Below are 13,679 nucleotides of genomic sequence, written 5' to 3'. Positions count from 1 at the left end.
ATGTTGCTTTGAATGAAGGTTGTACCGTAGTTATGTGTTCAAAAGCTGTGCTCAAAATGTGCTCAAACTCCAAAGTGTTCATATAGTATTGGACTTCACTTAACGAATATACTCAGTGCTACATTTGCTTAGGTAAACAGCCATTCTGTCTAGTATTAGAGCTCATAATGTGGTGGGTTTTAATAGTTGTGCAGTTCTAGAAATCCTCTTGTACACGTAACAATAGTAACCCGATTTTTGAAATACCATGTAACCACGGTAACCAGTGCCCCCTGAGCTGCATGATCTGAGATGCATTAATACTTTTAAGGAGGGAGTTAACCGGAAAAAATATATAAAAACCCATAAAGCACTAAAAAATCCCATCTGCCTTCTCAGCGCTATTAATTTGGGGCGAGTGTAATCTGAAGCACACAAGAACATGTTATAGAGGCTCCAGCTGTGGCATGAAGGAGCAGAAGGTGTGAAAAACACTCACATTTGAAATCTCAAATTACCAGCAGTTATATTGCAGAAGGTTGCGTAAGGCTGGCGAAAGCAAAATGGTATTGGTGGACAAGGTGGATGAAGACCCCAAAGGTCAGATGAATGCCATTTACACAGTGATATTTTAAGAGACAAATATAGCTGTAGGAAATATATGCGATATGAGATACAAATTGCTCATTATCTTAGGTGTCAGTGAACGCTCTCAAGATTCCCATCAGCGCATTTCATTGTTCTGACAGTGTGAGACTCCCAAGGTCCGAGTTCACTTCCTGTTCGTCAATCAGAACGCACAGCTGTCGACGCAGATCCAGCCTCCCTGTTATCAGACTCCCGTTCCCTCATGAAGAGCGTGGCACAGCCGCTGAAGAGCGCCTGGCACAGGCCCGTTTCCCCTCGGACACAGAAGCTGAACTGAGGTTGTTTCCTGTCTGCAGCTAGCGCTGATCTCAACGTCATGCATGAGCAGAAGAGAGCTCACATGCTCCTGTGGACCGGCTCTGGGAAGGAGCTGCAACCTGTATTGTCCTCATTTATTTCAGCAGGTCTCAAGATCTCCCACTGATTCCCATTTCCATATATGGTGTAATATGTAGCAATCAAGATATTTACTTATTAGACAATTCCCATAAATGCAACGCAGGCCCCTGGCATGTTTAATGGAGACATGGAGACCTTTCCTGTTCAAATAAATCATTTTCACATACTACTGTCTATCGTTATTTCAGACAAAGCATGAGTGACACTGACACTGCATACTGCACACATTTCTTTGGCTTAACAGCTGGACGTATGAGCAGTTATACATTTTATTGCAACTTTGTTTTATTACGCGTGACATCTCCACAAGGGTAAAAGTGTCAGAGGGAAAGACTTCCAGGGGACGTCGTATCACATCTGAGATTTCAGTAGAATGAGTCTCAGGAGAAAACCGTCCCCCTCTCAAATCAAAGGATGAGACAATACATATTTAATATCAGCTCATTTAAATACTACATATCCCATTCTTTCTTTTAAGGCTATGGATGTAGACACATGTCTCTTTTGTAGGCTGTATGCTTTTCAACAAATTATTAATATCACATGTCTGAAGCAGATCCAAAATACAGACATGGATAACTTTTACTGACTAGAACATCACAGCCAGCCAACTAAAGTAGGCTATAGCTTGTGAGTCATTTCTATGAACGGTAGAATTTAAATACATGGTGGCTAGGCTGCCACCTACTGGTAAAATTATATGTTGCAGGCCGCTTCGAGACCTGTGCAAAATTTAGTGAAAACATATTATATATTTCATCAGCAGATATGTTAATCAGTTCCTATATTTTGATATTTAAGCCCCAAAACACTTTATTCATAATTTTTTTCCCAAAATCAGTGGACACTGCAAATAATGCAGACATACCAAATTTGACTGAATGAAAACTTTAATAGGCTTTAAGAAAAGGCGCTACAAATCATCTCAGCAGAAGGTCCATTGCTTCCCTTTAGAACGCTACTTAGCAAAACAAGTAATACTCAGTTTTAACATATTACACACAGTACATATGTTAGGCACAAGGTGGAGGGCAGATACATGTTTGCAGCATTCACTCAGTATCGACTACTGAAAATGCCTGTTCTCTGCTCTGAGTGCATTATAAATATGACAATGACCTGGGGTCAGTTTCCACACCACTCCTGTTCAAGGAGGAATCAGGAGTGTAATATTTTACTCTGATCCTTCTCAGAGCACCTACATATTCATACTGAACTCAGGTCTTCTAGGACCGTATGAGCTTCTTTCAAGTCCCATCCGCATTGAGCCAAATAAACAAAAAACCCCTCAGCAGCTTATCTGCAATTCCATACAATAACCTTAACGTGACCTTTAATGTGTTTCCCTGCAGTTCCTTTAACTTACTATCGTGGATATATGCCTTGTCTTTACCTATAGAAGCCTGGGCCCGCCCCCTATCACAAAGCCCGCCTCCCCTGCCCTCCTCATTGCAGGAGTGCGTAGACGCAGTCGAAGTGGCCCAGGTTGCGACAGGCCTGGAGCCAGCGCTTCACGTTGGAGGGGGCGGAGTCGGCCAGGCCGGCCCTCAGCACGCAGCACGCGCACACAATGTCGGCCAGCGAGAGCTCGGCGCCCAGCAGCCAGTGGGAGCGACCCAGGGCGGCGTTGAGCGCACGCACAGCCGCCGCCTGCTCCTTGGCTCCGCCCTCCGCCAGCTGGAAGACGCCCATGTCCACCCAGCAGTCTGCCCGGGTGGCGAGGGTGGGGTCGTGGGGCTCGGCGCCCAGCAGGCGGAAGAGGAAGCGGGCCACGTTAGCCTCGCCCTCGATGGGACACATGCTCGGGGTGCTGAACTTCATCTGAAGCTTTGGCACTGTTACGGGAAGAGGGAGACGAGTCAGAAAGGGAAGAGGCCAGGGGAAAACAGCAGCAACATAAACGTCTAGTGGCGGACGCACTAGCAGATATGAACTTTCCCAGCAGGGCTAACAGCATTCTGTGAAGAAGCTTTTAAAAATGGGGTCACATGAAACATTCAGATTTAGATGATTATGCAACGGACATGCTAAAGATTCGTTTCGGAGGCAATGCATCGCTACGTCTGTGCTAATTCTAGTGACTTAAACTTTAAGCAAGTAGAAAGAGCCCTTCACACGTCTGAAAAATCAAACCCAGCACGACTTTAAATCAGCACGACACCAGCTGTCGTTTTGACAGCATTTGAAACCCTACGAGGACAAAAGCGGATCGATACCACTACGCGCTGTCCGAACGTCAAGATTAAAAATCGAACACACTCTGTACAAAAACAAAAAGGCCCCACGTCCCCTCCCCGACCTCAACATCATCACCGATTCCCTCACCGTCTTTCCATATGAGCGTGAAGCCCAGCTGGAAGCGGCAGCGCGTGTAGCTGTCGGCGTGCGGCCGTCCCAGGCAGGAGAGCAGCTTTTGGGGCACGCTGGCCACGCTGGAGTGCAGGTGCACCGAGGAGAGCACGCGGTATCGTCTGCACAGCAACCCGTGCAGCACCAGCAGGGAGAGCGGTGGACTGGCCGGGTTGGCGTTCACCACGATGTCCCTCAGGGCTCCCACGTCCTGGCAGCACAGACAGCAGTAAGTGGGTGCAGTCGGTCACGCCCACCACAGTGAAATGAGCTCAAAGGTAAACGAAGGTGTCCTCCACCCCCACATCCATCACTTTAAGGGCCCTCCACCATTCCAAAACATCGTGATACTTGGTTCATGCCTGCAGATTCTCTGCCCCCCCCCCGAAAGTAAAAAAGGAGACCCGTTATTCATTTATTTATTTGAATAGCTAGCCAACACTGAGATCATGAGACATGCAGCAAAACTGTCTTGTGTGGCCTCCACCTGAGGTCATTAACAGTGGGGAGACGCCCCGGGCTCTCACCTTCCCAAGCAGGGCGTCCAGGTCGGCCGTGCCGGTGAGGGTGGCGCCCGTGGGACTCTGCGGCAGCGTGCTGGCGTCCAGGTCCGCGTCCGGAGTGGTGACCGTCTTGGCCAAGCCGTCCACCGCGGCTTTCAGGTCGTACAGCTTGCGCAGGATCTCATCCTGACGGGCTTCCAGCGCTTTAAGAGCGGGGTCTATCTCTCCGTTCTGAGAGTTGAGAAAAGGAGAAAGAGAAAGGGAGAACGAAATACACCAAACCAGATTGTTTCTCCTTTTTATTCTTGCGCAACCCTATTTGTGTTTGAGGAAACAAACACAACACGTAAACATCCGTGCGTGATGCAGTGTCCCTGACAGCCGTTCGTGTATCGGCATATGACAACACAGCACACACAGTTATGACAACTCGTCCGGTTGCGCTATAAATAATCACATTGCACGTTAACGCAAATAAAAGGTGCTCGCGTGACTCGCGTCCTCGCGCGCAGATTTACCTGTAGCGCGTGCTCGCCGCAGCTCTGTCCCTGCTGCGCGTGGATATTCGGTAACTTGTACATGCACGTTGGCAAATCAATCTTTATGTCACCCCCACAGATTGGCTTTACCTGGTACATGGGCATGGTGTCTGACACACTCTTGGGAAACGAACGAACAGAATCGGAGAAATAAATAAACAATAATAATGACGGTTTTGTCGATTTCACGACAGGCCGTCCAGCAGCACGCTAGTGAGAGCGGAAGAGAAGAGGCCGTGCGGATCATACGCAACTTCCTATGAAAGTAAAAGTCCACAAACACGAGCTGTGTTTAGTGTGTTCGGAATTTTCAACTGTTTTTTTTCCCCTACGTTTTTATTTTACTTGTAGAAGTCGGTTCGTTTCTGATTAAGTTTTGTATTACATTTCTAAAGTAATTCACCACGCGCGAGAATGTTTTAAAACGTATATATTATTTCCCATTTCCTGAGATCCTGGGCACAACATCAGAAATCTCTGTCCAGAAAGAAGAGTGGACTCCTGGGAACAGCTAAAATAGAGGATTAGAAAAGAAAAAGGAACATTTAATTTGTCATTTGTATGGGCACATACATATCAGTGGAGACATATGATACTGTAATATATAATGTATATGCAGTTTAGTATTGTATAAAATTGCCATGTATGCATAGATATAGTTCTAGATGGGATGATAGAGATGATACAAGTTAGAAGCTACAGCTGGATAATCTCCAAAGTTTTAAGGGTGTTGAGCACCAGGAAGTGAATCAGAAGGCCTGCTGGAGGCAGGTTAAACAACATTTTTTGAGACTGTTCACAGTGGTGCCATCTACATACTTTAGGATGCGCACATACAGCTCTTTGGAGCTGCCGCCCTTGGTATTAGTACTAAAGTCGGCCCAGGTACAGTAGAGTACAGTAGAGTACAGCACAGTTCTAAGACTGGTATAAGTGTAGAAGGACAGCATGTCTTTGTGTTTTCCCAGCTTAGACGTCTCCTGTCTACCAGGAAATGTGTGATCTCTAGGACAGTGATGTTATAAGCTAGGTTTCATGAAGAGAACCCTTGCAGAGAAGATAATTAGGCGTGAAGTGCAGGACTATGTTTATGTTTTTTGCATCATCAACAGAGCTGCTGGATGTGTAGGGGTCCAGTGAAGGCTCTGTGACAGGCTTCAGATTGGCTGGGATTTTATAACCTCCACACTGAGCAGTCACTCAGTTAGACTTATACCCCGTGCAGTCTGTTAATTCGCACAGCTAGTGTTAGTCATGCTCTAGCCCTTCAGTGGTCTGTTTCTGACATCAGGACTGCTCCTGATTGGATGTGTGTGTATAGAAGAGCATTCCTAACCCCACAGAGACACTGTAGTAAAAAAACAGTTTTATGTGTCTGTGTTATGACCTCAGAAACTGAACAGTGATGAATAGAGGCTTGCTGACAATTTGTCTACCATCTAATAAGTTATAATCTGTACCCAGTAAAGTGGTTAGTGAGTACAAGGTAAGTGTTTGTAATACATGTTAAGTGACTGCCTAGATCCCTTTATTTACCTTGATAGACAATACATGGACAATCCACTAGAGGGCAGCCAATTACAATATTTGAGTCCAAGTTTCACCAACGATAGATAAAGGAGAACTTTTGCAGCACTGCCAAAACGTATCTTAGAGTAATTTATTATAGCGTTAGCACATTTAACCTGCTTGTTCTTAAGACTGAATACATTTTTAACGAGTGGGTGTTTCTCTTCACATCCTTTTTTATTAGTGATTAAATATCTGATCAATAATTAAACTTTTCTAACTTTTCTAGTGTTAAAGTCTTAGTGACATTTAAAATGTATAAATGCCTACTACATGTTGGTCTTCAGCTCTGCTTGCTTTCTCTACAGTCTGTAATATTGTTCTGGATTGCCATGTCTCAATTTTATGTGACAAGGTCTGGATTTAACTTGTGTTATCAAGATATGATGCCATTATCAATGACATACTGATACATTTTTGTATACACAAGGTGTGAAAGTTATACTTTTTCATTGGACCATTTTTTTGCTATTTCACTTAGAAGAAGAAGGAGAAGAGAATGAACTTTTGCCCCTACATGTGAATTAGGGTGCGTGTGGCTGTGGTTGTGGGTGTAGGTGTAGGTGTATGACATTAACAAACGGTGACCATTTTGTTTGCACACCTGCAATCTGTCCTGCAGCCAAGGCTTTGCGTGTGCTTTTTTGTACCTGAGCTGAGAGACCTGACCCTGCGTGTGTGTGTCTGTGTATCTCTGTGTCTGTGTTGTCCTGCTGTGATGTAATGAGGTGGAGCTCAAGTGAACAGCAGGGGATGTGTATTAGACCAAATGGCCTTTTGAAGTCGGTGAGTGTTTAACCGAGAACACCTTACACATTTCAGAAGTGCTGTATTTTACACAGAACTGCATATTTTAGACAGAGCCAAAGTCATTTGCAAAGCCTAAAACTTCATCCTTATGAAGTACTCACCCGACATCTTGCCCTGTCATGGCGTCTGTCACAAGTGGTTCCGATCCGCTCTTCATCCCGTCTGTTAAAGACGGAGATGCAGAAATGCCTCCTCACAGCAGAGAGAGAGAAATGTAAAAAGGCGTACGTGGTTGCTTGTTGCACTCTAGATCTTCATTGTCCAGCAAGCTCCTGGAGATGTGAGGGTCATGGCCTGCAGGAGCCTGACAGAGACGTGGCAGCCGTGGTGTGAGTGCCCAGTAGCAGTGAACGTTGGGTCCCATATGCAGATTGGATTGTGTTCAGCACTGCCACAACTGCACGGGCACACATGCTGCCCATTAATATGAGTACTGCACTCTGTGCATAGCTGCATAAAAGTTCCTGGAGGAGGTCAGCAGTGCTCCCTCAGGTGGGACAGAACGAGTTGTCTACTCCAGAGAATCTCAAGAGTTTCTAGAGTAGACTCTTGAGGGGTTTGTTCTTTTTTTGCTCTGTTTTTGCTACTATTACACCTGCTCTAGGTATTCAATGGTCTTGAGGGTTTGTTTAACAGGTGTTGGTTGATACAGGTGCTACAACAAGATATGGTCTCAGGAGTTTGGCTGAAAAACCCTGACCTCACAGTAAAGCTCCAATGATAAACTGGTGCTCAGCCAGATGACAGCAAAAAAGGTCAAAGGGCATAGTGCAGAATGAGATTGAACATATAAATAAGAGATGTGCAAGATTGAGTCCATGAACATATAATAATATATAATTATATAATATAATACCATAGTTCATATAGTTATATAATTTTAGCCTATATATCAATAAGTTAATTGTGGAGAATTGTGGTCTACCATGAAGAAGGCAATAGCCTTTCAATAAATCATCAGAGCCTACCTAACATCGACTGATAAAACAATGTGCCAGTGCAATCCTGTTTCATTAGATCTTAAGTTTTCATCCGGATGTTAAATCTCCAGTTTACTGGGGCCACTGTGCTGTGATTGGCTCTTTAAACATGCATACTGTAAACGATACCAGTAGGATGCCCCCATGTTTAACACACGATGACATAATTCTCTTAACATTAAACAACCCCCTCTAACTGGATTGCCCCTCTGAGATTTGCTGTAGTCTAATTCCTAACTATCAGCCTGTAACTTTGCATTGATATTAAACAATGCCAGCTGGCTACCAGCACACTGTATAATTCACAAGTTCCTGCCATGCAGCTCTGACTGTGCCATTATTCTCCTGAGACAGGTAAAACTTTTATGACTTTTGTCTCCTTGTAGTAGATCAGGTAGCTCCAAATTGGACCGGAGCAGAATGCCACGTCCCTCGTGCACTGACGCTCCTTATGCACATTCGATGTCGTGCCCGCACTGCGAATCCGAAAAGTGGCTTACGTCCACGTGGACCGGCACCGAATGGGGTGCCCATTAAACTTTTAGACAGACTTAATAAGAAAGGTGAGCCGAACACTCCCTGCTTGGTATGAGCTTGTAGTGGAGATGAAGCAAAAGGCATCAATTATTGAGCTGCGTCGAGGCAGACGGGTAAACGCCATGGCACCGAGCACTTCCCCCGCGACAGAAACGACATCCCCCACCAGGGGACCCTGCTGGCTGCCAGCAGCCACGGCCAAAAGCAGTGGGGTGGACCATTCTTTTGTGGCCATAACTACAGGCACTCGAATACCGGGTTTCAATTACAGGCTGAAACGAGATTGCAAACCCGGGACTCTGTTTGAACTTCCCACACTCGGTCTTTCCTTAAGCCACATCTGCCAGCTTGCATGAATGTTAAATGGTAAGTTCTTGGCCCGTGACAGCCGATGTTATCTATCCGATACTGTTTACAGTCAACAGAACCATGAAGTTGGACCACTGGCACTAGCTTGCTGTTAGTCGAGCAGCGTGCCGAAGGAGTACAGTAGCTGTTTATGATCATAATAAATATGTATCATGTACAGTGAGGTGATGAGCTGAGTGCTCACTGGCCCGTTGGAGTTTATGGAGATTTTATTTTGCTGTTATCTCGCATGGTTTGATGATATCTGATACGCTGAAATCAAATGTGACTTCACGCCATATGTAACCCAGTCATGATGAAATGTCTGGAACGAAGCTCTTTCAGCAGTAGGACAGTCGTGCTGACTGTCATTTTGAAGATCTGCTCAAATATACCTGTGCTGTCAAATCTAAATGGCACTGTAGTGTAATACAAATGGACGACTGTGATTCTAGCATTGATTTGGCATTGAGATGTTGATGGGATGTGAGAGTTCTTTCAGGGTGAAGTGGTTATCTGTATTTTTGACCCCCCCTTACCCCCACTTAACCCCCATGTCCCTCTAAGCCATCCTGCTGAGCTTTAAGCTTCATGGGGCAGTCTCTGAAGTAGAGTCCCATGGGCACGGCCGCCCTGCTGTCCTGTTCCTGTCACATGATCCTACCCCACTGTCCGAAGTGTCAGCTCGGACCTATCGTCTCTCATTTCTCTTCGGTTTACAGATCGTGGTGTAGGGGTCATGGCTCTGATGTCTCTTGGGTCTACCATAAATCATTGGCTTTTTCTGACCTCAAACACCCTACCGCACACCAGCGAGACTAAGGTACCAATGCAGGCCTTACATCACTCTGGATTCCTAGATGTGCGTTTAGATATTTTTGGCTCTTCCTTCCTTTCCTTCTGAGTCATACATGGGGTCTTTTTTTTTTACCTAATTTATTACATGCTTTGCAACGGGCTGTACCCTTTTCCAAAGGGACAGTCAATAATGTAGAATAAAATATAGCTGGCACAATCACTTACTCTTTGAATGTAATTGAAAAGCATAAACGGCAAAAAGCGTGTACAGAGTAGGAGCATTTGTGAACGTGTGGTAGGTGTCGCCACGTATTCTTGGGACACCAAAACACACATAGAGCATAATAACCATGCAGCAAATAACAGTGTGCTTTCTAATGACATGCCGTCACCTGACCTGGGTCACAACTGTTAGGGTGTGGCTCTCCAGTGAGAAGATCATGGGCCTTGTAGAACAGAAGATCAAATTGGAGCCTGCTTCTCCAGCAGTGCCGCTGTGTTGCTCAGCACGTTCCTGATTTAATTTAAATACACAGAGTGAAGAGCACCACGATCATGGGCAGATCATAGACCTTACGAAACCCCCGTTGTTGTTGAATGTTGTTATTCATTTATCTTTGTCTCCAGTCAATGGATGATATTTAATTAAGCACTATCTATATACATTTTAAATTTGCAGTAGATTTTTCCCAGGCTTTAAGGCCACTGGCACTGAGCACACTCACCCCATTTACTTAATCTGTAACCCACCCCAGACTTCTACACAGGGTCGAGATATTAACATTACGATGCTTTGTCCACCGTTTACCCATTAAAAGCCAAATGCATCATTTGGTTCCAGTTCAGGATAGGAGATTTATACCCTTTGACTTAATTAGACTGAAATGTTTCGAATATTTTCACTCCCTGCATATAAATCGCCTCTACAGTTAAGAGCAATGCTGACTCTTATGCAGTTATGAGGCAGCATAAAAGTTAGCAGAGAGCATAAAGCAGTTAAAAGTCCTGGAAAGTTACTACAGAGCATAAAGGAGAGGTTTCATGGTTTTGAATATGGATTACAGTCATTATGTGCTGTCTTCTTACAAAGTCCAAAGTACTCACTCAAGTAAGGGCCCGCTGGTGTCTGCCAGTATCAGAAGACTGGAGTTTTGTTAGTTCTGTCAAATGCCCCAACATGTAATCTTAAAGTTAGCCAAATGAAAAAATAATAAATAAATAAAAAGGAATTATATGACTATGAGACCTTAAACAATTACTATGAGCGTGTAGGTCTTATTACCTCCTATTACATGGGCGTGGTGTCTGGTGACCTGCTGCATCCTAATTGTATAGGCCGTGTTTTGTATGTGCGAATGAAACCCATACTGTAAAGGAGCTGTTAGGAGGCACTGCACTTATGCCTGAATGTGTGGTGCTTGTTCATTTATAGTCATCTAGGACCAACGTCCTTCGCTCTTAATAATTATGAAAGGGAATAAAACTAATCTCATATCTCAAAACTGATCTCATAGTTGCAGACCTATAAAACTGATCTGACACAGATTCATGCAAGTAATCAATTAGGCCGTCATATCACATCACTAGCTTTAGCTGCAGCTTTAGAAAATTAGGACTTTTCAAGACATCTAAATGCCTCTGATGTTTACCATAATCAGAAGCCCTTGAACGTGTGATTTTTGTAGTACATGACAACCAGTTAACATTGGTGAGAATCAATATGAGAGGTGGAGCAGGAACACAGACAATGAAAACACAGTTACTGATGCTGCTTAATGCCATCCTGAAAATCACCTTGGAATCGCGTCCTCGATGGGAAAAAATTACAGAAATGATTGCCAGAAAAAGCCATCAAAGGCAATTCTGTTCAAAGAACTGTTTTGTGTAAAGCAAAATATATGAAGTTACCCTTAATATAGCAGCTTTCTCAGGACCCAAATATGCTTTTCTGTCGATACACTGCACCAACCTTTTACATCCAGTCTACACACTGGTGAGAAGTGGCTGGCAATTCTCTTGAGCAGAAACCCCCGGGGGACTGCATCAGGCACAGGAAGAGGACAGAAGACAACAGCTGGGCATTTTTGACGCAGTCTCCATGCTTTTGGACTGTGGGAGGAAACTGGAGACCCAGGAGGAAACCCACACAGAAACAGGGAGTATGTGGAGACTCTACTCAGATGCAGGTGCAAACCCAAGACCTCTAGTGCTGAGAGGCAAATGCACTAACTGTTCTGCCCAAAAAGATCTTTGAAGGCTTTGTAGTGGTGGTGAAGGAGAGTTTCTGGGGAGGAAGACATGGAAATAATTAATAATCTTGATTATTTTTGATATTTAACTAAACAAATAATAACCTTGTATTTGCCAAATAGCAATGGCCCTATTTTACAGTTTCAAAAACAGATCCCACAATACAGAATTGCACATAGTAAACACAAATAACTGTCTAATGAACCACCACTAATGCTTTGGTCAATATCTGGCTGTTTTAACACAATATCATATCACTGTTAACAGTTGCAAAGATATGTGTCTTGCAGTTCGTAGTGGTGTATGTATTTCAGTCTGTAGTGGTCTATGTATTTCAATCTGTAGCGGTATGTGTAGGTCTGTGTTAATATACGGCTATACAGAAATTCCCCAGATGCTTAATTTGTTGCCATTGAGAGTGGTTAAATAACTCCTTTGAGGGCTGAGAAATCGAATCAGCATGTAAACCTTAGAATGAGAGTTTGTGCAGAAGATACTAAGATCTGATCTTCATTTTGTAGCAGAGAGAATGGGTGAACCATGCTTTTAAAAAGTGTACATACTGGCTATACATCTGACCAATTTTCCATTTTCAAAAAGGAAATAGGATGTTCTTTTTGCAAGCAGAAATGACAACCATATTTATTGGTGTGGAAGTCATCCAAGAAGCTGAACAAAATGGTAAGCTTGTAGTACTAGAACTATTGGAAAGGTCATTCTGTGTGCAATTAAAAATGAGAGAGAACTAATGAAATATGGGTTGATAAATAGCAAATCTTTTGATGTATTGAAAAATTTAGTTGTACTAAGTATATGGGAGAATACCTATTATATTGCTGAATTCAGCGCAGTATTTCAACATTTGCAAAATAATTCATTAAAAATATGCAGAGGTTTGTAGAAATGTAGGTTATTCCCAAAAGGTGGATCACTAGGACAAAAACCTTGCAGGGCATGCATTACACCCAAAATATAGCACTGTATAAATGTGTGCAGTTTTGTGCAGTGTGGTTTCGATCTTATTATATATTATCAAATATAATAAGATCAAATAAATTTTAAATAAAAAACATTAACAAAATAACACATATCAGCAATATTTTTAACATTCCAGAACTACAGATCATTCACAATAATTCTTTTCCAGGCAGGCTACAGATTGACTCATCAGTAGACTGGTATAATTATATCATGTGACATGTCAACCATGTTATAGGAATCAAGCTATTGTTAGTGCATGCAGTCCTTTTCACAGAACTGCAAATGACGGTACAGGACTATGAGTTGAGGGAACTGCATGAACATGCAGTGCTGTCTTTACATGTGTCCCTTACATCGCCTACTTTAATGCACCTGATGAATGCTGTGGCTGAACCTTTTCATAAATGCTATGAGTGTGGAAAAAAGCAATAAAAAGCCAATAAAAGCCCTTGCGTTGTCCTAGTTACAATGATCCTTTTGTGATATTGGAGATTATGTTCATTATATGACTTTTATAGCAAACATTTTCCATGACTAATCAGGGCTCTATCTATATACAGTGGGGAAAATAAGTATTTAGTCAGTCACCAATTGTGCAAGTTCTCCCACTTAAAAAGATGAGAGAGGCCTGTAATTGACATCATAGGTAGACCTCAACCATGAGAGACAAAATGTGAAAAAAAAATTGAGAAAATCATTTTGTCTGACTTTTAAAGAATTTATTTGCAAATAATGGTGAAAAATAAGTATTTGGTCAATAACAAAAGTTCAAAGTTCATCTCAATACTTTGTTGTATATCCTCTGTTGGCAATGACAGAGGTCAAACGTTTTCTGTAAGTCTTCACAAGGTTGGCACACACTGTTGCTGGTATGTTGGCCCATTCCTCCATGCAGATCTCCTCACGTTTCTTCTTCATTGCCCTTCCTCATGGAAGGAGGTTTGCACCCAAAATCTCACAATACATGGCCCCATTCATTCTTTCTTGTA

The 13,679-nt window shown here is 43.2% G+C and overlaps 1 protein-coding gene across 2 annotated transcripts; it reads right to left on the bottom strand.

Annotated features, from left to right (window-relative positions):
- Window positions 1-1,898: 1,898 nt before the first annotated feature.
- Window positions 1,899-4,674, bottom strand: aimp2 (aminoacyl tRNA synthetase complex interacting multifunctional protein 2). Of its 2 annotated transcripts, none has more exons than XM_076996838.1 (4): window positions 4,397-4,674; window positions 3,903-4,109; window positions 3,352-3,586; window positions 1,899-2,861 (listed from the first exon to the last, which is right to left on the bottom strand). In XM_076996838.1, the coding sequence occupies exons 1-4, from the start codon at window positions 4,520-4,522 to the stop codon at window positions 2,473-2,475; spliced, it is 957 nt and encodes a 318-aa protein (XP_076852953.1). In that variant the 5' UTR covers window positions 4,523-4,674; the 3' UTR covers window positions 1,899-2,472. The 2 variants fall into 2 exon arrangements, with proteins under 2 accessions (XP_076852953.1, XP_076852954.1); XM_076996839.1 differs by having other exon boundaries at window positions 4,508-4,674.
- Window positions 4,675-13,679: the final 9,005 nt, after the last annotated feature.

This window comes from Brachyhypopomus gauderio, chromosome 2 (genome assembly GCF_052324685.1).
Source record: "Brachyhypopomus gauderio isolate BG-103 chromosome 2, BGAUD_0.2, whole genome shotgun sequence".
NCBI classification, from domain to species: Eukaryota; Metazoa; Chordata; class Actinopteri; order Gymnotiformes; family Hypopomidae; genus Brachyhypopomus; species Brachyhypopomus gauderio.
The sequence above is the reverse complement of the archived record's forward strand: the minus strand, read 5'-3'. Positions and strand labels throughout refer to the sequence as shown.